Here is a 25,877-nt window from a genome sequence, read left to right as displayed (position 1 = left end):
CTTTCTACAACACATCGCTGATTTTCCACCCCGGGAATGGGCAGTCTTTACAGACTCCAAATCTGCCCTTCAAGCAATTGAAAATTCCGGCATACGAGGCCCATCCGCACCGCTAGTCACAGACGTGCTAATGGCTTACCACACTATCTACGCCGCAGGCCACAGGCTAGTTCTCCAGTGGGTTCCAGCCCACTGTGGTGTCGTGGGGAACGAGCAGGCCGACAGCGCCGCAGAAGCAGCACTCTCGTATCGGAAACGGACCCGTATTGTTCTGCTGAGAGGAGACCGCCGTTCCATTCTGCGACGCCTAGTGACACCCCTGGCTTCCCGCCAACGGACAACCGACATTCTTCCCCCCTCTATGTTGAACAGAGTTGATCCCACGCTCGCTTTCCGCATGCCACGAAACACCTCTCGTCAAGATGCTGCATTAATCCACCGAATGCGCCTCGATGTGGCCTTTACAGCTCAGTGGCGTTACCGCTTTAGGCAAGTTGACTCTCCCACCTGCTGCCACTGTGGTGCTCTTGAGGATCTGGAGCACATTCTTCTTCATTGCCCTCACTACGAACCTTCCCGAACCACACTCTCCGAGTCTCTTCGTCAGCTGGACTCTCGCCCTTTCTCCCTCTCGAAATTGCTTGGTCCCTGGCCCAATCCAGCCCAGCAACGCTCTGCGCTCAAAGCTCTTCTGACATTTCTGGACACCATCGGACTTCGATCGTTATTGTGAAGGGGCTCGTTATTTTATTCCCCCATTCCATCCAGCAATGGGGTAGAGTATCGCCTGTGGCGATGAAACTCCCCACTCTCCAAGGTCGAAAATAAAGTTGTTGTTGCTTCTGCCTGACTGCTCTGGATTAAGTTTTATGTGAGTAATGACGCAGGCAACGAACCGTAAGTAGAACAATGGGGTCAAAAACCAGACGAAAATGCGTGCACCATTAAGCCTCCTGTTTCCCAACCTGCAATAAAGGGTTACAGCCATCTGGCTGGTTACACGAGCACGAGCACAGTCCCCACATTTGTGTAGTCAAAGCACGGCAACAAAATGCGTGAACTCGAGCGGGCTCCGTATAGTCGTACGTAACACACACACACAGACAGAGACAGACACAGACAGACAGACGGACACAGACAGACAGACACAGACAGACAGATAGACACAGACAGACAGACAGACACACACACACACACACATTGGTGATGGGGTGGGCGATTCACCGCCGCTGAGGCAGTACACTGCCCTATTTCGCGTTGGGAGAGGATGAAGGGATGATGATGGGGGCTTTGTCGTACGTAAAAGTTACATGCAGCTGCGGCTTCGCATATCATCGGGAGGCGAAGCGTGCTCAGCTTTCGTACGTAGGAAGTGTTCAGGACTAACTGCTGAGGTCAACGACCTTCTTAACAATATTCATTAGAGAGGGAAAAGTGACTCCCCGTGTGCTTGCAAAGCCCGATACAGAGGCGGTACTGCATGCACAGTCAAGCGCGATGCTGCTCATCAGTGTTATAGCCATCACAGTTTGTTGGTATGAAGCATTCAGCAGCTCAGTTGCTCAACGAACAGATTTGCAACAGTATCAAAACATTGGGAAGGTGCGTATGATCTTAAAGAATACGGTGCGTTTCAGTCTGTATTGACGTTGGGCTGGAAGCTCCGATCGCAGTCAGTCTTCGGTGTAGCAGTACGAACTCTATGATACACTACAGGTTCAGAATGATTCAGCCGGGGATGGCACCGTTGTTGCGTTTTATTTGAGCTTTGATGAGCTGTACATGACGCTGCGAGTATTACATTTATTCGGTTTATTAAGATGTTTCTAATTTATCCTTCGTGACCTACGCACGATATGAAATGGGTCGACAGTTGTTGACCCGTTTATTGGACCTAATAAGGAATTGCGGCGATATGTTCAACGAGGTCTATATCGTTGACATCGCGGTCCAGCATGGGCCAACGCAGAGAAGTGCTCTTGAGATATATAATGCTGTGCCTACTACAAGTACAATCAACTTTATGCGCAAATTATTTCCCTCCTAGCTGAGTAAAACATAGGCAGTTTTTTCTTGCAGTGTCTTGAAACACCGCGGTCATACTATATGCTATACCGCAATTACGAGATCGACGACATCCTTGGAGACTGTTTCAGGGCCACACAAATCGGTCCTATCCAGGACAGTGTGGTGAAGATTCAGGAGAAGTACATCTTAAATGGATCCGTGTAAGTAATGTTTTTGTCAGAAAAACAAAACATAGCAAAACAGTACAAAGAACAAAGTATTTGAAACGCACCCCTCTAGGACCCTCCCGAACGATACTGTCATGCGAAAGGGATGGTCTCACACACATCGGTTCGGTTCCATGTCTTACAAGGTTTCCCTCAATTTCAGCCAAAGAGTTATCTGTGCTAGGTTCAACCATCCTTCCCCACTGCATTTGAAGTGGGGACATGGAAGGATTAGAGCTTTGTCACTCGGCTAGGAGTAGTGTTGGGATCTGGGGTGTCCCGAAATCCTGGGATAGGCTCAGAGCGTTGCTGGTGATCAGAGGGGCCGGTTTACTTTTTACGATGAACAGAAAAACGAAGTGTATATGTGTACTTCTCGCAGAAGTCAGGCGATTCAATCAGGGTGTGGTTTTACCTCTTGCGTGTAAAAGGTGGACTGGGTATTCAGCGTGGGAGGTATGTGAGAAATAATAAAAGCTCTTGGGTCCTCAACGAGAGGTCTCCATATCCTTCAACACAACGTTAAGTACTCGCTCGGCAAATAAACTATGGGGAATTCAGAAAGCAAGTGTAATGAGTTTTCAATTTCTGTAAACGTCTTGTTGAGTTGCTTTTGAGTAAGCAGAAGCTCAATAAAATATCAATGTGAGTCCAGTTAGCTCAAAAAGTACTCAAATGAATTTTTATTGCGCAATTCTCAACGCACACTCTATTTGCAGAGTTACTACTGCTGTTCTGTTGAGCTTTAACAGTATTAACCCTTATGAAAAGTTGAAAACTGTTATGGAAATTATGTTGAAACGTCTCAATATAGCCTATAAATTTTCTGTTGAAACAAAAAAATCATTGTGGCGCACTGCCAAAGGCGTACGAAATGCGAGAGCATTACAGCACACGAAGGACGGCCCTGCTCTGTGACCGAACATGATTTGCGTGCGGCGCAACGGCAAACCCGACCATTGGCAATTCCTCCTAGACACCCCCTAGTTAGCAGAAGGCCTGCGTGCTTCGTTCAAGCAGGTAGGCCCGCGAGAGTTTTTGTAGCTGCTTCGAGTTTTTCTCTTGCTCGCTCTCATAGCAGCAGCAACAGCGTGACACCCCTATTGAAAATTTGTTCCTGTGGTTACCCCAGAGCCTGAGGTCTTGAGGTATTATGGGACGGTTGAGATAACCCTAGCGTCGTGTCCGTATTGTGTGTTTCCCAAGCAGAACAGCCGTCCGATATCCAACAGGAACCAGATAGAAAAAGCGTTTTCTTCGTATATGTCGTATCTTAAAGCCTCAACTGATCTTGAACTTCCACATAGCGATCGTTATCGTTATATCTAAAGTTCGCGCGTTCCAAAGCCGCTTTGGTTGAGTCGCGCAAGAGCTCGTTCCGAATCACGAGCAGAAGTGATGCATTTAACGCGCGTTATGGGATAACGACAAGTTGAATATCGGGGCTCAGGATCTTCTCCCTCGCGTGGCACAGTGGTTAGCGTGCTGACCATGTCACGTCGAGACTGGGACGTACCCGAATCCCGGTGCCAGCTGTGCTGTTTGGTGTTTTTTGAGGGTTTTCCTCCGTAGCCTTCAGACATATGTCGGCACAGTTTCCTTAGAAGTCGGCCCATGACGCACATTCCCCCAGGGCGTCGGTCGTGACGTTGCCCACCTCTGTGAGGCCGATAACGGCGAGTTCTTTCACAACCGCCATCTTCTCCCCGTCCGGAAAGATAACCAGATAGATAAAGATGTACCAGCGGCGTGCTCGAACGACTGAAAACATTTCAATTAAGGAAAGGTCCTCCTCCAGCATGTGTCCACTTCGAGGTACCTCAGATCATTATTTCGGATGGGACTTGTTGTATTGGCCGTACCAGTACATAGGCGAAGAGTAGAACATGCTTGAGAAATAAAATGATAGCCGAACCTTTGACGTCGTGAAAGTGCTGGGCGAATGGCTTGCGATTAATCGTCAGGGTGCACGGCGCTCACTCATCACCTTCGTTAAGAGCATAGCAGAGCTCTCGTCTTTTTAGAAGTTTTCCTTTCCTTTTTTTCTCCTCTACTAGATCTGGAGTAGCTTGTCCCGCGGTGAGCGGGCTCACATCTCCATATTTTTTCTTCTACCACCACCACTACCGTCATCAACAACAACAACAAGGAAAGTAGACATATGAACCACTCTGTTATTGTATATGTTTATTGTACACGGTGGCAATCACGTTCGGGTTACCAAATGCAGAGAAACAGTCTCCTCTATTCACTCAGTGGGTGAAAAATACAAATCTCATAAAAAATCTCATACAAAAAAGCCATTCACTGGTATTCACCTACCAGGCATTGTCTTTTCGTAGTAAATGTGTTATAGATCATAGCTGTTTTTTCTTTTCTTTTTTTCTCCATCCAGTGTACTTCCGAGCACCAAATGCTGTGCATTCCAATTATTTGATTTCTAATACAAGAGCCACAAACTTTTTCATGATGTTATGAAAAGAACAATCCCCTTCAGTAGTCATTCACTGGGGTGCTCACCCTACGTCTTCCGTACTAACGAATCATTTAATAAGGAATAGCAAGCCGTCCATTCTGGCCTGTGAAAATAAATGATGCGGTGACTAAGCAGAAACTGAACAAAATTCAGGAGCATGACATATCCCCTTTTGCAATGTAACACCGCATGCACAGGGGTTTGATGTAGAAAAAATAGTTCCCACGAGCCAGGCTTTGATGGCTAAAACAATCGTGATACCAGGTAGGGTGAAGTCACCTGTGTGTAGTGGAGCAGCCTGGATCAGGCTTATCGTGCTGCTAAACGAGCACAATCTCGAAAATAATGTCCTAGATGACCAGCATAATATGACTTTTTAGCTTAGTGCACACCTTTTTCCCCCTATTACAGCGCTCAGTAGCACTTCTGACACAGTCACGTGAGGTAGGAAGAATGTGTTTTTCCAGTGGAAGCCGAACTTCGTAGCAAAATTTAAGCTACGCTAGTTGCATGCATGTGTAGCGAAGGCCAACCGCAAAGTAATTTAAGGATTTGGTGTACGTGACGAGACGCACTGTCGCGGTGTACCAAAGGGAAGACGTGTCCCGTGACCTTGCGTATTCAATCCTCCCCAATAGGACGACGTCCCTACCTGTCGGGACACCTCTTTGATGTACAGAAGGGCTGTAATGAGGAAAGTCATTACGGACATGTATATATTGTAAATAAAGGCTACGTTGGGCAGTTGGTCCACGAAAGAGACGACGAACGAGTTGCTGTCCTTTTTCGCTGGCATAAGTGCCGGACTACACTCATCGACGTTTTAGGGATAAGTCCCTGTAAGTTTGCTACAATTTCAGAAGTGGGATAAGTCCCCTTCAGCCCACCTGTCGCTATACGGGCGACGACGACGTATCAAGTACGACGAGCGACCGAGGACCGACGATGCCACCTGTACTGAGAAGCAACGGTTCAGTATCAACAACGGCCGAGGACGATGACGGAAGTACCCACAACGACACTAGCTACCATGATTCTACGGAAACACCACCACAACAGGGAAACCAACGAGCGACCGGACAACAGGATCAACTAAGCCAGCTGCTGGAATATCTGCACTTGCAGGAGGCAAGACGTGACGTAATGCTGCAGGGACTTCTTCAGGTTGGAGAAACCAGAGCAGAGGGCCCCAAAAAGATGCCGGGAATTGGATCAAGAACGTAAAGAACTACTCGGGATGAGCGCAGCACATGACAGGGATCGAAGTAATACCGGAACCCTCCCAAAGCAGAAAGGAGGACGATATGCGCCCGCGAAAGACTATCGTGGTAGGATGAAGTGTTTTAACTGTAACGAATATGGAGACCACCTAGCAAGAGACTGTCCAAAAGATAAGCGGGCCAAGTTCTGCACGCGATGTAAGCAGTATGTACATGGAAGGCGCGACTGTAAAGAAACTGTCACGAATTCAAGGGAGACGCTTTGTGTGGGAAAACCTAGCGCTGATAAGTACACCAAGGAGGCGACGATTAATGACAAATTTGTCGGAATGGCCTTTATCGACCAGGGCAGCGCTGTAACTATTATTTCGGCGTCTATGGCTCTTCGCACAGGCAGTGATGTGCAACCCGCGGACGATAGCGACGTATTGTTTGGACTTGGTCGGGCAAAAACAGTTCCACTTGGAAAAACGACTGTCGAAGTGGCCGTCGACGACGTAGTAGCATCAGTGGAAGCGTACATCGTGGAGGATAGAGTGATTTGCTGCGATATATTGATCGGACGCACCTTTATAGATCGGGACGATGCCGTGATGATAAAGGCAAAGGACCAAATGATGCTCTATGACAAACAAAGACGGTCCTTTCAAGAATTTCCAACTGGAGCCTACAGAAAGCAAGCAGAGGTTGCAAAGCATAGAATCGGTGGAAATACCACCCAACACAGTTCAGTTTGTAAAGGCGTGTACCAATGCAGGGACACATTCATCGTTTGTAATACTGTCACGCAAGAACAGCGACCACGAGTGCCTTTTACAGCTACGTGACGGAGTGACCGGGGTCCCATTGGCTAATGACAGCGATTTCCCACTTTTCATAAAGAAGGGGTTTTGCATGGAAGGGCTGTCGATGCACAGATAGAACTTGCGGAAACCGCTTCCGGACTCTGTGAGGATACGTCTGACGAAAGAATGGCTTTAGCAGTTCGGCGAGGCGAGACCGAGACCATAACGCCTGAGGATATCCAAGTCGGTCCAGACGTTACACGGGAACAAATGGACACACTCATAGCGAAGCTAAACATGTACAGGCCCTGCTTTGCTATGCGACTTAGCGAGTTAGGGAAAACGAAGACTACATCAATGGTCATTGAGGAGGTCGAAGGAGCGAAACCGGTTTACAGCCGACCCTACTGTGCGACACACGAAGAAAGGGAAAACTTGAGACACATTGTCAGCGAACTAAAGGAGGCCGGCATTGTCCGAGATTCAGTATCGCCGTACGCGAGCCCTGTCATACTCGTAAAGAAAAAAAAAAAAAAATGGAGAGTACCGAAAAGTTGTTGATTACAGGAGATTAAATCAGCAGACAAAAAAGGATAGATTTCCGCTTCCATTAATCGATTATCAACTGGAGAGGCTAAACGGAAATAACTACTTTACGACGTTGGATTTGGCCAGCGGTTACATGCACGTGCCAATGAGTCCGGAGTCTATCGAGAAAACAGCTTTCATCACTCCCGATGGACATTACGAATATGTCTACATGAGTTTCGGGCTCTGCAATGCACCCAGTGTGTTTGAAAGACTCATGAATAGGGTTCTAGGGAACCTTAGGTTTGACACCGCAGTGTGTTACCTTGATGACGTTCTGATCGCGAACAAAACCGTCGAGGAAGGGATGGAGTCGCTCGAGAAGGTGCTGCAGGCTTTTAAGACAGCAAATCTCACACTAAAGCTCGCAAAATGGGAATTCTTTATGCCTGAAGTAACATTCCTAGGATTCAAGATCACACGAGATGGAATCCGACCAGGCCCAGCCAAGCTAGAAGCTGTGAGCCAGTTCCCCAGGCCAAGAAACGTACACGAGGTACGGCACTTCCTAGGGCTCACCAGTTATTTTCGAAGGTTTGTGCCACATTACGCATTGAAGGCACGACCGCTTACGGAACTTACAAAGAAGGAGAAGGAATTCGTCTGGAGCGACGAACAAGAACGAGCTTTCGAGTCTTTGAAGCAGGAATTATGCAGCGCGCCAGTGCTAGCGTTGTACAGTCGCACCGCAGAGACAGAACTCCATATGGATGCCTCCCAGGATGGTCTTGCGGGGATGCTTCTCCAAAGGGGTAACGACGGAGAGATGCATCTCGTCCACTGCGTCAGCCGGCGGACTAGCGAGACTGAGCAAAGATATCACTCCACAAGACTGGAGCTAATGGCAGTTGTGTGGTCAATCGAGAAACTGCGAGCGTTCTTGGTGGGAATCCACTTCACAGTGTATACAGATTGTCAGGCGATTGTGTATATGAACGCCATGAAGACCAAAGTGCCGCAAATCGCGAGATGGATGGATTTCATTCAAGACTACGAATTCACCATACGACACAGGGAAGGCACAAAAATGGCCCACGTTGACGCTTTAGGTCGTGCCCCATGCAGTGGCGACAGAGACTGCGATCGGGAAGATCGTCTCGATGTTCTCTTTACCATGGACGAAGTAAACCGGATCTCAGCTGTGCAGAGAACTGACGCAGAACTGGGACACGTAATTGAAAAGAAACTAGAAGAAAGGAGCAAACAAGAAAAAGGAGATGTAACAGATTTTGTACTTAAGGATGGGCTACTGTATAGAGCATACGAAGATCACGTGGGGAAGCGACAACTATTGTTCGCAATTCCCAAAAGTAATCGCAAGGCGATAACCATAAGACACCATGACCTAATGGGACATAGTCATGCGGAAGAGACTGCGAACAAGATCTTGAGACGCTATTGGTTCCCGGGCTTGCGAAAATATGTAAAAAGGCACGTATCACAGTGCATCGAGTGTCTACTACACAAGGGAACTTCAGGAAGAAAAGCTGGAGTGCTCCACCCCATCGCTCCAGGAGGGCGCCCTTTCGAGATAATACATATAGATAATCTAGGTCCCTTCACACCAAGTACGAAGCGTAATCAGGAGCTGCTCGTCATAGTCGACAACTTCAGCAAGTTCGTACAGCTGTACGCTGTCCGAAATACGTCGGCAAAGTGCACGCTTAAGGCGTTGACCCACTACGTCAATTCCTACGACGTACCCCTCAAGGTCATTACCGACCGCGGTACTGCGTTCACGTCGTCGCAGTTTGAGGAATTTTGCCAAGAGAAGGGCATTCAGTATGTCAAAATCTCCACCCAACGACCCCAGGGTAACGGCCAGGTCGAACGAGTGCACAGAGCAATCATACCAAGAATTGCAACGGCAATTGAGCGGCCCGACCACAAGGATTGGGAGGGGCACATCGATGAAATCCAACGTAATCTGAATACAACACGAAATAAGTCAACGCAAATGACGCCGTTCCAAATACTGTACGGATTTAACGCCCGACATCACGACAGTCAGCTGAGAGCACTGGACGCCGATGACGGTTCAGAAAGAACCCCCAATGAAGTCAGACAACTGGCGCGGGAGTCCATCGAAGGGCAACAAATGAAACAACAGCACTACTACAATCTAAGGCGACGAGCTGCCCCCAAGTATGACGTAGGTGACATTGTTCTGGTGAAGCGTCTTCCCGTTCATACTGGGAAGCCAACCAAAACTCAGCAGAAGTACCGGGGGCCGATGGTGATAGATGCCGTGCTACCCAACGACACGTACCGTGTGACGCATTTAAGAGAAAAACGCGGACGGCGAGATTATTGCAGCACAGCACATGCTGATCAGCTTTGGCTTTCATGCCGAGACCAAGGAGAGACAACCGCCGAAGACGAATCTGAGGAAGAAAGGGAATAATTTTTGTGCTGAGGCGTTACCGGCGATATTTGTTGTTATTAATCTACCATAACGACAGATGTTATTATTAAGTTTTATGTATGTCACTTATATTACTCATTGTCTATGCCATCTTCGATGTAGTGTGTGAGGCAATGATTTATGCGAAGAGTTTGTGTTCCCATTGTAACTATGTATAATGAAGATTAACTTGTGTAAGCTGTGTGTTCCTGGAAGAAGGTATAGTTGACCAATAGTGAATAAGTTCTTTGACGAATCATCTAAAGTGTATGCTTCACATCTTGATAAAGGTTAGAGCTAAGTGAGAATTTTATTGATGTTCTATGCCCTTAAGTCCATTGTAATTCATTGTGTTTGTTAACAACATGCCTAGATTTTGTTCCTTGTGTTCTGCAACGTATGCGATAATGTGATCTAAACACAAGTCAAATGTTGTCAAGCCATTTCGAGGGCGAAATGTGAGCAGGATGGCCGAATGTAGCGAAGGCCAACCGCAAAGTAATTTAAGGATTTGGTGTACGTGACGAGACGCACTGTCGCAGTGTACCAAAGGGAAGATGGGTCCCGTGACCTTGCGTATTCAACCCTCCCCAATAGGACGGCGTCCCTACCTGTCGGGACACCTCTTTGATGTACAGAAGGGCTGTAATGAGGAAAGTCATTACGGACATGTATATATTTTAAATAAAGGCTACGTTGGGCAGTTGGTCCACGAAAGAGACGACGAACGAGTTGCTGTCCTTTTTCGCTGGCATAAGTGCCGGACTACACTCATCGACGTTTTAGGGATAAGTCCCTGTAAGTTTGCTACACATGTGTAGATATGGGGCCTGATCTGAATGTCCATCCCATTGACGCACATGCATTTCCCGTTTCTTAGCCTCCTGTAGTGGGTCAACAAATTGCAATATGGTCCTAAATTTTCTCTGGCGGGTGCATACTCGTACGTTGAAGTCATTGCAACAAAATATACTAAAAAGGGGATAAGTTGACTTATCCCCTAATTGCATATACAGAGGCTCAATTACAGCCGCTAGTCAGGGGCACTGGTACTGAGGTACAACGTACAAGTCTCTTTGGCCCACTTGCTAGATTATATCGACCATGTCATTTGCACCCCAGCGCTGCAATTTGGAAGGTAATGGTGGCACTGCTCATCGTCGCGTTTATTGCTTTCTCAGTTGCTACAAGTATACCTCGTGCTCGAGCCTGCCTTATGATTTTTTTTGTAAGCGGTGCATGTCCCACTGAGATGTGTTCTTGCTAAAGTTGTAAATTGATAACATCATCATTCTAAGCGCCTCCATAGTTTTCATGGGAGCTTCTGCTGTCGTCCGCTATACGGCCGTATGTCCGCTTCTGCACGTTCAGCAAATTTCCACTATCAATTCATGATGGAGACCTCCGATGTGTAGCGCCCCTAGCGGATCGTACGGGACGGGTTTCTGCATATAGGAGTTGCCGATTATCACGTGGTCCGGCATAATCTAATAGGACATGGTTCGGACACACGGACAGGAAATTTGGCGACAGCATAAATTAGTTCCACGCATATTGAAAATTCAGATATGCGGACCTCCACGCACACTTGAATACAAATTCGCGGGTCATGGTCGGACCCCTCACATCAGGTGCAAGGCCTACGAGTTGCTGCTGAGTTCCTCTCCAGCACTGGACTAATGGACGAACTCTAATAGGACACCTTTCCATCATCATCCCTTCCTCATCCCTTCCACAAGCGCAATGGGGCAGTGTACTGCCATAGCGGCGGTGAATGACTCACGACATCATCATCCCATTTATGTGTGTATGTGTGTTTATCGATATAGCGTTTCTACGATTAAATCATATCAGACTATTTTACACGTGGAAAACATTTGTCCGATCTGCAAGTTATCAGCTGTTGTCCACCAAATAACACTTGTCTATCATTCCAGAATCGTGAACAACAAAACCTTGCCCATTGCGTCATCACCGTGTTACACTGTCAAGAACAAGGCTAAATATTCAGTTGATAAAGGTAGGTATCGTAACTGTAACGTTTCGCGAGGCTTGAAACTAGAGAGAAAGTTGCCAGAAAAAGTTAACTGAGCATGAGAGAACCGGGAGGCGCTCGCGCATTACCGATGTTGGTTCTAGTACTGGTCAGGAATTGGGAAGACATATTCGGACTACGACATCAGGACTAGGCAGATCAGCGGAAGATGTTCCGCAGTGTGGATTCCTTCGACATAGTAAAGGAGCCGTAAACAGGCCGCCAAACATTTCACAAATAATTGTGAGAGAACGCACGTCATAATACGCAAATATACATTTCGTTCAGCTCAGTGACCCATATAAGTGCTTTCAAAGGTGAGTAACCAGCGCGCCTCTCTCCACCACGCATACGTCACGTGGTACGAGCCTTCTGCCGTCCAATCTTGGGGCCAAGCTCCGAACATGACGTTTCAAATTACCAGCCAATCAACAGGCTTCATTATCAGCTGTGAGGCGGATTGCTCAGTTTGTTTGTGTGGAACTACATTTTGCGCTCTGTGGTCCCGAAATTAAGCGTCATGACACTTCCAACGTCTTCGGCTGGCGCAAACGGCAACAATTGGGCGCGATTCGAACCCGGGCGCCTCCCAGTAACGACGTGACACGACCAGCACGCTAACCACTGTGCCACGCGAGCTGGTAACGCCATGACGCGTCAAACCAAAGCACGGCAGTCGTCGGAACCATTCGAAGATGAGAAAGATGACCTATCGCGCACCTACCATACACCTACCTAAGATTCCGGAACTGTAACTCCTCATATGCATTCACGCTCGCGGTGTGGTGCGTGCTACTGCGCGGAAAACGTAGTGCGCGTGTGATATCTAAATTGAACGCATTTCTTTTCCAGTTTGGGGTTGTAATTGTTAGGATTTTGAACATAATAAGACTCACATTCAACTAGTCCGTTTCAGCAAGTGAAATAAAATCGTACGTGGAACCCTTGACCGCAATTGGCTATAGGAAAGCGCCACGTCAAAATGACGTAAAGTTGGAGCGCCGAGCAGAGGTAAAAAGCGAAAGAGTGCAGTGAATATTTCATCCGTATGCAAGCGCCTTTTGGCTTTGAGCGCTAGTAATTGCAAGGAGCTTTCACTGCCTAAGTTGGAATAATACAATATAACGCGGAGAAATACACATCTTGTATACCTGTTTACGGTCCCTGTAAACCAGCGCATGTTTGGACAAACCAACAGCGTGGATGTCACCTTTTACGAAGGCCGTGCCCAGTGACGGCGCTAAAGAACTTGCCGCGCCGTGGTGGCCACGTAGGCATGATGCCCCCCCCCCCCCGCCCGCCCCCGCTCTAATACTGCCACTGATCGTACCGAAAGTCACGAGCAACTTATTTATTTTTTGTAGTACATAATGCTTTATTATAGTGGCACACAACATTAACCGTTTTAATCTAGAGTATTTCCTTTATTTTTCTGCATAATGGCCTCTTGTGTGTACCCATTCGCTGTACCCATTTCTCCCATAGTTCTAGAAGCTCGATAATTCGTCTGCGGCACAAATCAATTCCAATCATCCGAAGACACTGGCGCACTTGATTGTCTCAGTTGTCTCGTGACATTACTCGCGCAGCTAGTCCTTCACAAATCCGAACTCATGGTAGTCGAACGGTGTCACATCGGGGGTTAAGGTGGGTGTGGAAGAACTTCCGGCTATCTTCGCAATTGCTGCTCACGTGGGGCCAGCGTTGTCATCCAGGAGCATTCTTGTCGCGTAATGCACGGTGGAGCTTTTCTAGCTCCTGGACATAACAGGCAGCAGTGATGGTTTGGCTCAGGAATGTGACCAAAATAAAGCCCCCCAGAAGACCATGCCCATCGCAATTGACATCTTTTCCTACCTTTGTTGACGGAGAATCGAGATGGCGCCATTCCATACTCTGCAGTTTCTTTTCAGGCTCAAAATAGTGGAGCCAACTTTCGTCACAATGCACAGTAAAAAGTCGTCGCCTTCGTGCCGGTATCACTGCGACAGTTCTGAGGTGATGGTTTTTCGATGACGCTTTGTGGTCTTCGGTCAATAAGCGCGCGATCCACAGAGTGCAAACTTTCCAATTCAAAAAGTTTCCAATCGTCCCCTGCATTGTATTGTGCCCTATTCCAAGTTTCCCGGCTACGATGTCCACAGTCACACGCCTATATGTCCTTTTAATAATATAATCGCGCCCACTCTCCCTGTGTTCTCTTCAGTTGAAGCTGTCAGAGGGCGACCGCTCCGAGACTGATTTTCGATGCAAGTGTTCCCACGTTGGAAGTGTTTTACCCACCTCCCGGGCACTGCTACCACCCGTGCACACACTTCCATAAGCACACTGTAGTCTCTGGTGGTGGTACAATGCTCAAAGGGCGGGCCTCGGTGGCTCAGTCGGTAGCGTGTCCGCCTGCTGATCCCAAGATCGCAGGTTCAAACACGGCCGAGGAATGTTGTAAGTTGGTGGAAGGGTACAAGTTGCTCAGACACGCCGTCTTCCGCGAGGGACGTTAAATGTGGTGTGCCGTGTGGTGAGATTTCGGCGCACGTTAAAGAACCCTCAGGTGGTCAAAATTAATCCACAGACCCGACCATCGTGGCGTCGCACATGATCACAGGTGTCTGGCAACGTTAGGCCCGGATTATTACGATGTTCAAAGGTTAAAATGTTAAAAGGTTCAATGGTTCTGGTTAATTTCTGCAACAGGGACTTCTTTACGGCGAGAGATTCGGCAGCTGCAGCACGTTAACGAAACGACGCATCGTTGTCGACCACGTGGCAAGGGGGGCAGTGGTCACAACGATGCAAGGTAATGGCGTCAAAAGACTGTCAAGGGTAACACAATGCTGTGTATTAAAGGGAGTCTGGCCATTAGGAGGAGCCTAAAAAAAGAGGCTTGACCTGTCAATCAAACTTGGGCGCATTTCATTGGTTACTGTTTTCTATGGGGACCGCGCCAGGACACCGAAGTTTCGCCAAATTGGAGGTTGGTGCTTGGAACGGCGAAGCGGAGATTTAGTGGCAAATTTTTTTCACAGACTGCTTAAATGTCATACTGTGAGTATATATCCTCATCAGTGGCGTAGCCTGACCTCCAAAGTAGAGGGGGCTCGATACGTAAAATCGCCCCCCTCCCCGCTGATCCTGTGTGCGACAACACACAGATACTTTGCACACTGCAAACTGCAGATGAAAAAAAAAAAAAAAACGAAAAGGAATGAAAATAGTTGATTTGGACATTCACAGTACGGCTATACATGTATAGGGCTTCACGAGCAATTGAAAACCAATCAAGAGTGCTGCTTAGATAGACGCCATGAACTGCAAGAACTTTGGGGATCGTCACACTTGTCCCCCCATATTATATTCTCGGATTTGCACAATTTGTGTGAGTCGGTCGGTGGCAGGTAGGGAGGGCTTGAGTCCCCCCCCCCCCCCCCATGGCTACACCACTGATCCTCATGTACGCGTCTGCAAAATCACCTTCAACGTTCGCACCGCCATCATTATTTACACGAAAATAAAATAACATTGACATTCTTCTTCTTCGAACATTCAATTCAATTCAATGATATAATGTAAAATCTTACGTATGAGGGCCGTCTTTCTTTCTATTTGTTGGGATCGCGGTCTCAACTAGGCCTAATGTTACCGAAGAATGTTCGTGTTTCTTATAAATACAGAAAAAACATTTTCTATCATTGAATTTTATTTATACATACATCTTCGCGCATTTCTGATTCAACCTAGTTACGTTACGAGATTAAGTTCATACCGGCAGCCGTCTGCTACGATGGTGGTGGTGGTGGTGGCGAAAGGGCTTGCCGTTGTCGGCCTCACGTATGTGGGCAACGTCACGACTGACGCCCTGGGGGAATGTGCGTCCTGGGCCGACTTCTAAGGGAACTGTGCCGACATATGTCTGAGAGCGTCTGAAGAAAACCCAGGAAGAACCCCAGACAGCACAGTCGGCACCGGGATTCGAACCCGGGTACCCGAAGAAGTGGTTCTACCGCTCTCCTGGCCAATCACTTCTGCCAGCAGCCATTTCTGCAATTCTGAGTATCCCAACATGCCTCTCTCCATGCAGATGGCGTTGATAAAAGTGGACGCAACATCCAACGTTTTGGTCATTTGCCAGTGATATCCGTTTCAATCGAATGAATCCAGTTTCTCCAAAATGGTGGCACCCAGTAAATAAGGGCGAGGTATAAGTACTGGATGCCCTGCAATAATGGGGAACTGTATTTTGGCCCGTGATTGGTCAGACAGCCGAAAGAACGGGTGGAGCTCCAGGTATAGGCAGGAGGAACCCTTTGGCATAAACGGCACTTGAGGTAACACAACAGCTGGCGCCACCTACCGCCGCAGTCCCCTTCGTCTGCTGTTAGTGGTTGGTTCGAAAAAAAAAAGAAAAGAAAGAAAAGGAAGTCGCTCATTTTTTTTTTTCGGTGAGACCTTCATCCTCATGTGTTATTTTGTGGTTCATTGTAATAAGATAGATTATTTGGACAAGAGGTCATAAAAGAGAGGAATATTGAAAATTTTGTAACACTTGAAACTTAGGGTCTAGACTTGTATATCAAGTTGTAATCAATCCGGCTATGTTTACTGGGCCCCCATGGAAAACAATCATGGTAGAATGGGCTCGAAAGAAGAACTGTGGTGGAAATTTGCAAAAGGTAGCACTCATTGCTGTTGTGTTGTAATATGTGTAGAGTTGCGTCCCTGCAGAGTTCGAAGCAAACAAGAGAATGGGAAGAAAACTGATGCGTCAGAGCCCCTCGCTCATTTCAGCTAGTGACCGCATAGACTTCTATCCTGTCAATGCGCAGAATAGTCTCAGCGCCATTTTTAATTTCAACGTTAGAAAGCGTTGCAGTTTGTCAGTCATATATTATACGCCGGAAGGGTGTAAGATGTTGTGTCTTTCCTTCTTATTTTTGCAGACTCTGGCGTCAATTACGTGTTCTATGCGGCGTTGTACGTCAGTTGCGGGAATTGTGTTGTGGGTAAAGCTCCTCAGCTGAACGGTAAGACACATGACAGTTCATTTGGTGGTGGTGATCGAAACGTTGTTGTTACGAAGCCGTTTATTGTCTGCCTGATATGTGCAGCTGCTGAATCAACTCCAATCACCGGACTCCTAACCATTGGCGCGATGATCTGCGTACGTACCCGTTTACAGATGAGAAACGCCCATGATGAAAACGAAAGATGTTCCTTGTTTCGGCTGCTTCAGAATGCAAGGTCTCGTGCGTCCTGCTTAGGAAAGTGTACCGACATTTATCTGGAAGAGTATAAGACAGTACATAGCAAAAACCCGGTGCACGGAAAGAGCACACCGGTGCCAGGATTCGTACATTAACAGTGCAACATAACAGTGTCCAATTGTATTCCTTGAGACGGAGCTTCAACCTGCTAGACTCACCAGATAGATAGATAGATGGGAAGACGCTTTTGTCTCCTTTAGTAACAAACCTGCGGCCTAGTGTATCCCGACACACGTGCGGAACCTCTAGAGTAGTTGCCAGAGTGGCCATTCGCGGACCAGAAGAATCACGAAATATCTTCCGTTGTCTCGTCGTGTCGCTATCACAGTACCCTTGTGTAGCACAAGCAGTGTGGGATGTATCAAATATGGTATTATATATCAACATTACGGGAGCAGTGAAAGACACCTCCATAAAATTTTCGTTTTTTTTAGAAACAACAAAACTTTTTCTAAGTTCCATGTAAGCGCTGCGAAACAACTGTGGCAATGAGCGGCAGACAGATGGAGAGAGGACAACAGGGAGAAATCGGAGACAGGGGATTAATTAGCACGCGTTTTGGGACGATATCAGGGGGAATTGTGCCGACATTCGTCTGGAAAGTCTGCGAGAAAACCCAAGGAAAACCGGAGTCAGCACAGTCCTTGGCAGGATTCGAACCAACGATCTCCCAGTCTTCAGGCAGGAACGGGCACTTTTACCCTGTAATGCTCACGAGAGATTTTTCATCCATACGAGCTCTAGAACCCCCTCATCTCCTTCAAAGAGTCCGTAAGAGAATGAGTGAGGTCGATGTCATTTCGCGACCCGAGAGGATCCGTGGGAGTGCCGACCAGGGGCGCGTTGTCGGCCAAGTCATCGCGACGTCGCTCGCATTCGCAGCTCGTCATCGTCACTGCGACGCTGGCAGGATGACAATACCCTCCCAGCCGCCAACAACACCATTCCAACGCAACGCCATTCACCTCCTCTCCTGCCCTCCTTTCCGCGACGCTCCAGCGACATTACTCTTGAAACCCGACGCTTGTTTACCGGTGCAAAAACTAATTTCTTCTTGCGTATCAAGCATGTTCTGAACTTGATAACACATAGCTTTTCGTTTTGTAAAAAAACGTTAAATTTCACACTCTAATTAAAAGTCAGTAACACAAAATATGTTGCGGATACGATAAGTCGGCCAATGACGTGTTGCTAAGGGTCGTCTGCTCCCTGCTTCTTTGTGTGAGTCGGCGCGCTGTGCGGAAGCTAGATAAAAAGTTCAAACAAGCCTGGAAAGCTAGTCATTTACGAAGATTTGGTAAGTTTTGCAATTTTATAAGTATGATGAACCTTACTGGGCGATTTTATCGCTTCCCTAATCGTCACGGATGAAAATATGACCATGTTCAACTACTTTCGCATTTCAGAAGTATGGCAATGTCGGAGGCTCAGAAGATGCAGTTGCTTGCGTTCATGGAACAATACCCTGAGCTGTGTAATAACCGTACGTTCCAGCCAGGGGAAACCAAGCAGGACCGAAAGAAAAAGTGGGACGATATCGCGTCGACCCTAAATGCCCTAGGAGGCATTGTGAAAAACACTGGCGGGTGGCAGGTACTGTGGAGAAACTGGCGGTACCGTGTCCGCAGAAATGTACGGGCGAGTATCTGCAACATCACGGCGACTGGTGGTGGAGGTGGCATGGAATTACGCGAGGGGACAGAGCCTGGGGAGGAAGACGTGGCGCGCGTTGTGGACGTCGCGTCTTGTCTCCATGGTCTGGACTCTCGCGTAGTGGCCTTGGTTGGCTGGGACACGGTGGTAGGGATTGCTGGTGGCGCAAACCTTACCGAAGACGGCGAACTGCTACCACCAGAAGTAAGTGTACTATGTCACATTACATGTGCTCCATGTCAAACCTATCTGCGGTGAACTTTTATATTGCATGATTACTGAACAGAGATAAAATAATTTCATCATGTACTTAATAGCATGCAAACTGTACGGTTTTGCAGGCCCCTCCCCAACCAGCAGAGGAGGCCACAATCTCGCATCAAGAGGGCCGTGTACCTGTGGTATGCACACCAATCATATATTCCCAATTCAAAGACCGCTTTTTTTTATTGCTTTTACAGGACACCGTCCCTGAAAGAAGCACGCCAGTGCCCAATCTGGCTAGTCCCCAGCCAGCAACCTCCCCCCCCGGTGTCTCCATCTCGGTCACCCCCATCATGGAGGATGCAAACCCGCCACAAGGTGCCACAGCTACTCAAATTCGTGTGGAACGACCACGAGCGTGCCGCAGAAGGCGTAGGAGGGTTCCACCACGTGTTGCGAACCAAATCATTGAAGTGCAGGAGAGGTTGGTGACCCAAGTGGCGCAGCTGCGTGAGGTGAAAATGAAAATTCATCTATACTATTCTAGTTTCCTAATTTAGTTAGTTACCTTCCTCATAATCAGGGCCATTGTGCCGCCAGTGTCACACACACAAAAAAATTAAATCAGACTTTCTGTGTGCAGCTCCTCACACCACTGGTCGGGCCCCTGACAGAGCTCGTCACACATATACTAAACAGAGAACGATAAAGGGACACGTAAGCACGCAAGTTCCCACTTTGGTAGTCATTGTAAGATAAGGTGCGATACTAATACATCTTCATGTTGATGTACCAAGGTAGAGTAGTAATCGGGAAACGGAAAAAATTTAGATGTTACAGACAAGCAGTTCAAAGCCTGCAAACACATCTTTATGCTTCGCCCCAAATGTACATATGGCTATAGAAAAACGCACGCTAAAAGGGGTCCATCCTGAATTCAGTGGAAGCCAACCCACCTCTCCTAAGTTGTGTGACATTTCAACAGCTCCTGTGTATGTATATTAACAAAGTTAGAGCACATCGAAGCCATTTTGTGTAAGCACACTGTTTATAGGTTTGTTTTTCGAGTATGGCTGGATTCGTGACTCTCCAGTTCTACAAATCAAAATTCAATATACAAGTAGCACAAAAAATTACGCAGCAATAAGCATACTGAACTGAAAATAACTTATACCAGACCAAAACAAGCTTTTAGTTATGTTGATAAAGACTCCATGTTCTTTTCACGTTTTTCTAAAAGTATCTGTGTACAATTCTCTGCCGAAAGCGCATTCCCTGTGATGTGAGAGTCTCACTCTCGCTGGTAGGGTCATTCCCTGTTTCCCAATCCTCGTCATCAGTTTCCTCAAGGTCGCTGTTGTTTTCTGCAGCTACTGCTTCACTCTCCTCTGTTGGTTCGGGCAAATTGTAAGCAAGGCACATATTATGAAGAACAGCACATGCCGTAATAATGTTGCAAGCGCGGTCCGGTGCAAAATGCAAGGTGCGGTAACGTTGCAGACATCGAAATCTCATCTTGAGCACACCAAATAACTGCTCAATTCGAACTCTAGTGCTGCTGTGAGCCTTATTAAAAGCTTCCTCCTTTTCTGTTGCAGGACTCCGAAACGTGGTCAGGAGCCAGGGCTCGAGAGGGTATCCGAGGTCACCTGTGAAGAGAGCAGGAAGACGAAATGTTATCCGTTTCATATTCATTATTTAACCAAGTTCCTTCTTTGTGATTGTACTTGTCACTGCATAAATGTAAAAGTGGGACAAAAAAATGTTTTGTAACAGTTATTGCAACTAATACAGTTGAACTATTAAAAGCATCACACTTGCCAATCACAAATCATCACAAATGCCAAAAATATTGTACATTTTTGTCTATCTTCTTCAAAATGTTTCTCAGCCCTTTCACTGTTTGCATCAACAGCAACAATGTGAATGATGATGGGATGAGGTGTTTGCATCACTTTCTATGCTACTTACACAAATAGGTATCCCAGCTTTGCGTACTATTCATTTTTGTGTGACGACATCCTTAACTCACCCAACAGCCATTCTCCTTCTGCGAAAAGGGCTGAAGCTCTCTGACGAAGCCTGCACATGCTCCAGATGGCAGCGTCGTGACAGCTTCCTGGGTACCGTGCATTTATGTGCAGTATTCGACGGTTGGCGTCACACACCTGCCAATATGAAACTCTGTTCATACCGTTGCTTACTCTGGAGTTATTGCATAACCTTAGAAGTACATAATCTAATTCAATTCACTTCTGCCTACCCCTAGCACGTTCAATGCATGGTACCCCTTATGGCTGTAATAATTGCCATCGACAAAGCGTGGGTCCCTAGTACTTGGCGCAATGATCGCGATGACTGTGCCATCAACAGCACCTGCAAGAAACTTCCCATTAAGAACAGAAGTACAACATGGGTGCATGCATTTACGTCACATACCAAGGTAACCAGGCAGGCCTTTTATGTCGTAGAACCCACGCTTCACAGCAAGCTTCTCGTCTGGTGTTGTAGGAAAACGTAGGTATCTTGGTGCCAGGTTCTTTATGATGGCCCAGCTTACATCATGAATTGCTTCCGACACGGGTCGCTTTGTTGTGCTGAAGTATTCTTCATGCGCAATGTTATCGAGGAAGGCACCCGTCGCATAGAACCTCAGTGCCATTAGTACTCTCTGTTCCACAGAGAGAGTAGTGGAGCGCCACTGCTGCGCTGTAAGAGGAACAGTGTCTTGGCATAAAGCAATGACTAATCTCGCTTTTAAGTCGCGCGACTATCAAAGTTTGTGCGTATGCCACATTACACTCCTTGTTCCACTTGTGCTCATGTATCTCCTTCTCTGTTACATTTATAATGCACAAAATTTGTTTAGAAGGCGATGACAACAACCTCGGTTCGAATGAAAAAAAAGGAGGTTATACGTACGTCGCTTCAAGTCCTCCGAAACGGCGCTGCACACCTCTCGTACTGCATCTTTGGAGAGCCGAAAGTGTGCAACAAACTGATCGTCTGAGAGGGCCGCCAGTGCGTCAACGTGAGGACGAAATACGCGGATGACTTCTTCTTCACATATGCCAACATCAGCGAGGAAAGCGTAGAGCTCCGCCATTTTTCTGGGTTGGCGACGCTCACTGGCGACGAACGACGCGAAGATTTCCGTCGTCTGTCACCCTCACCCCGGTGACGGTTACCGAGGAGCGCAGTGACGGTGTGAAAGAGGCCAGCAACGCCGCTTTAACTGCACGTGACGACGAGGGTCACGTGGACGCTCCGTTGCTCTGGCAACGGCGAGGATCTGCGATCACCGGAGAATGCCAACAACGCGCCCCAGGCTGCTACGTCATGGCAGTGATAGCCTTCAGCGAAAATATCTTGCGTGGCTGCGCTTGATATAGCGAGAATGGAACTTCACCCCTACAATAACGTGCCTCGAGTGATGATTGAAAAATATATGTATAGTTTGCATCCCACTAACCTTTTTGTACGGTTTTCATCGTTCAGCATTCTGCGATAAACCAGCAAACCTTGTGGGCATTATGAGCATCATATTCGAGAATTATTCGACGAATCCTGTCGAAAGTGCCACCAGAAGAAATAATTTATTCCCTTTCACTCACCAGAACAATGAGACTAGCAAAGTAATACTGACAACTTTCTAACAACAGTATGCGTTTCCCGCACAGGCACTGGGTGTTTCTTGATGGTGAATAACCTGGAGGCTCCCGTGGACGTCTGTTGCGAGTTCGTCTACGACCTCCTTTGTGGACCCACGAAGATACCAGTTCATGACCCTGCTCTCTGCGCCTGTCTTTCTGATGACTAGTAGATCGCAAGCATGTATAGAATGAAACAATTGTAATCCATTACAGAAATTTTTGAGTGTTTCAAGTGCAATAAAAACAATCAGCCATGTACTCAACGACACCAAGACCGGAGCGATTAAAACTTCCTTATCGTTAATGGTAGTCCTGTTAATTACTGTTCTATAATACCGGGAACCAGTATTCTCTATTGTGAGAAGGTGGTATGACCATGGAGATTAAACGTGCTGTTTTCCACGATACATGAGTCGTCGACGGTTGGCTTATAGATTTTATTTAAAAAAAAAGAGGATGAACTCTAGCCTGATCGCGGAGGGGCGGCAGTTGACCAAAAGTCCGTTTGTGCCCGGCTACTACCATTACACCATGACAACTTTTTTAAATGCCATAGAATTTCTTTAACGCGCTTTTGGGCCTCGGAAGTGTAGCGTCAGTGGAGAGGGGCACTTTCGCTCTCGCGATGCGCTATCTACCCTTCGTTTGTTTCTTTATTGCGCGCCTCGGCTGATAAGAAACGTTTCGGCGGGCGAGGATGTAGCAGATTGGAAGGTGTTCATGATAGCGGTTCCTAAAACACGATAAGCACTGATTTCTTTGAAGTGGCCGGCATCATGTTATGGATCTTTGTTTGGCAAGCTCCTTTTATTGCATCGTTTTCGTAGAGCGTTTGCGACCTGCTGAAACCCCCTAGTGACTGCACATATAGTGTGTTTCGTTACGTCGTTAGTATCGTCCGACACCACGGGGTTACAATGTAAGCGACGTGATCACGACAAATGTCGATGTGCACGACGCCATCGTTAGCAGTTCGATGCGGACTCCCAAATACATCGAAAGCGACAAAGTAGGCTGCATGGTCCCTCTATGGCTCCGGTTTGTTGGTGAAGTAACGGGTCGCTCAGCAAAAATCAAGGCCTCCTCGCTACGTGCCCTCAACCCTTGTCTCAGTCCGGACAGGGTTCCCATCAATCTGAGAACGGTCACCACCATGATGTCAAAAAAAAAAAAGAAAGACGGGTGTCGCCTGCAAACGCGTTCACTTCCCTCTCGTCTAGGCCAACGCCATGACCATTCATAAATTGCAAAGTGCTACAACAATGTAATGTACCCCTGTAGCAAGTCACACTAGGCTTCGGACCCCGGGATCCCAAAATCCCGGGATTTCGGCATAATTTCATGTCCCGAAATCCCAAGATTTCGCGAGGCCAAATCCCGGGATAAGAAATTTAGGCTTTCCTGACAATGAATACTTGGCGGTATATGAGTGACTTTAGGTTTGAAGTAGCCCTTCACCGAAAAATATAATTTCCAATCCGAAACCGAACAACAAGACAAAGATATTCGCTGCCGACTCATGTAAAACGCGCTAGCCGTGGCCGAGAACACCCTTCAATTAGCATTAAAGCTCCTACGAGATCAGAAGGAATCTTCCGTTTCATAAGGCTATGCAAAATATTGCAGAATCTCTCTCTCTTCTTTTCTGGTGATTTTCAGGAATGTGTTTCAAAGTGAAAATAGAAAATTGAGATAGCCAGTAGAAGACGCCAAAAACGTAATTGATTTTAGCTGCAGCGAAGGTACAAATGCTGAACGTCATGTCTTGTCGTGCACTACTAACGGTGAGAAGTATCATAGGCCGCAACCGCGAGATATTCCGTAGAGGACGACAAGAAGAGACGCACTGCAATCGCAACGAGCACGATGCGTGTGCTCATATAATACGCGGCGAAACGTTTGCCCGGAGACAACTTTTTCTCTCTTTTTTTCGTTTTCTTCGACTAGAATGTTTCGTGAGGATGACGCGCTGTATCACAATTTAAAGAAGTACAGAGGGCCATCAAAAAAAAATTCAGGTTAAGACGTCTGATGAAAGTGTGCGTGTCATTTTACGGAATAGCGCGAAATGTTTTGATGTGTGCAATTTGTTTCCCAGAAAAAAACTCATATAAACATGGCTCCGCGCGTTCACCCTTACCTCGCCACTCCGGGTATAACGAGGAGGAGGAGGTATGATGTAACCTCACCGGTGACGTTACAGGGAGAACTCGTTCTGGTTCGCCGGTCAGTGGGTGTCAGCGCCTTGTTACTTTGCTGCCGTAAAACCAGTTTTGCCAGTTATCCCGGAGAACTGGGGACAGAAGGAGCGGCCGAATCATGACCGAGGCATTAGCAACACTTTTTCAGAACCCCAAACAGCCGAGTAGAAGACGAGAGCGGAGTAGCCGACAATATTTCTCTGGACCAATCAGCGAGCGTGATTCCTGTAGCGTCAGCGCAAGATCCCAGGCAGATAACAGGCTGGTACTGCTCTCCACCGCCGTTGCGTACGGTCGCTTTTTGCGGCGTACTTCAATTCAATTTCTGCGATAATTATGACTCTGTGGTGTGAATTACTTCGCATGGTGCATCTTACTGGCGTACTTAACACTTTATAGGAAGAAAACAGGGTGTTAAAAATGACTCCTGTGCTACTGTAAGGCAGGATGGATGTGCAAGTGGGTATAGTCCTATACTATTTCTCCTGGGTGACACATAATCACCTGCGCGCGACGATTCGCATCTTTTTTTATTTTATTTTAGTGTTTCACCGTTATCCCGACAATCCCGCCGGAAGTGGTGTCGGGTACTAAAGTCGTTCATCCATCAGTTGGACACCGACTCGACCCGTGGTACAGGGTTTTGTCATATTATTAAACTGCTTTGCTTTTACGTAACAGTACACTCTAAAAATATAACTCCTTTTTGGGTGTAATTTGGCGATACCCTGACTCCCTTTTTGGTGTAAATGCACACCCTCTGGCAGAACTACACCCATCAGAAAGGGTGTCCTCTGAGCTCCTCTTTTGGTGTAATCCAGCGGTACCCCAACTGACTTCCTTTTTGGTGTATGTCTACTCCCCCAGGCAAGACAACACCCTTCAGTAGGGGTGTTATGCCGAGGGCAACAGAAACACAATAGGCAAAATAACAGGCATTATTATTTATTTGCATTACCTAGAATACACTGCATGCACTGCAATAAGAATTGCATAGTCACCGCACAATACAAAACATAAAAGTGTCGACCAACATAGCGACGAAGATGAAGGCATTACGGTGAGGCCAAGAGAAAATGAACTGTGAAGTACCTTCATCAGTTAAGGGCGAACCACAAGTTACATGATAGTTACGCAGATGGATGAGGCTAGAGAATAATTAA

General features: G+C 47.1%; 1 protein-coding gene across 1 annotated transcript; it reads left to right on the top strand.

Moving 5' to 3' along the window:
* Window positions 1–2,084: 2,084 nt before the first annotated feature.
* LOC135370438 (uncharacterized) lies at window positions 2,085–22,680 on the top strand. Its single transcript, XM_064604209.1, has 3 exons — window positions 2,085–2,228; window positions 11,645–11,727; window positions 22,541–22,680. The coding sequence occupies exons 1-3, from the start codon at window positions 2,107–2,109 to the stop codon at window positions 22,678–22,680; spliced, it is 345 nt and encodes a 114-aa protein (XP_064460279.1). The 5' UTR covers window positions 2,085–2,106.
* Window positions 22,681–25,877: the final 3,197 nt, after the last annotated feature.

Source organism: Ornithodoros turicata, chromosome 1 (genome assembly GCF_037126465.1).
Source record: "Ornithodoros turicata isolate Travis chromosome 1, ASM3712646v1, whole genome shotgun sequence".
Classification (NCBI taxonomy): Eukaryota; Metazoa; Arthropoda; class Arachnida; order Ixodida; family Argasidae; genus Ornithodoros; species Ornithodoros turicata.
The sequence above is the reverse complement of the archived record's forward strand: the minus strand, read 5'-3'. Positions and strand labels throughout refer to the sequence as shown.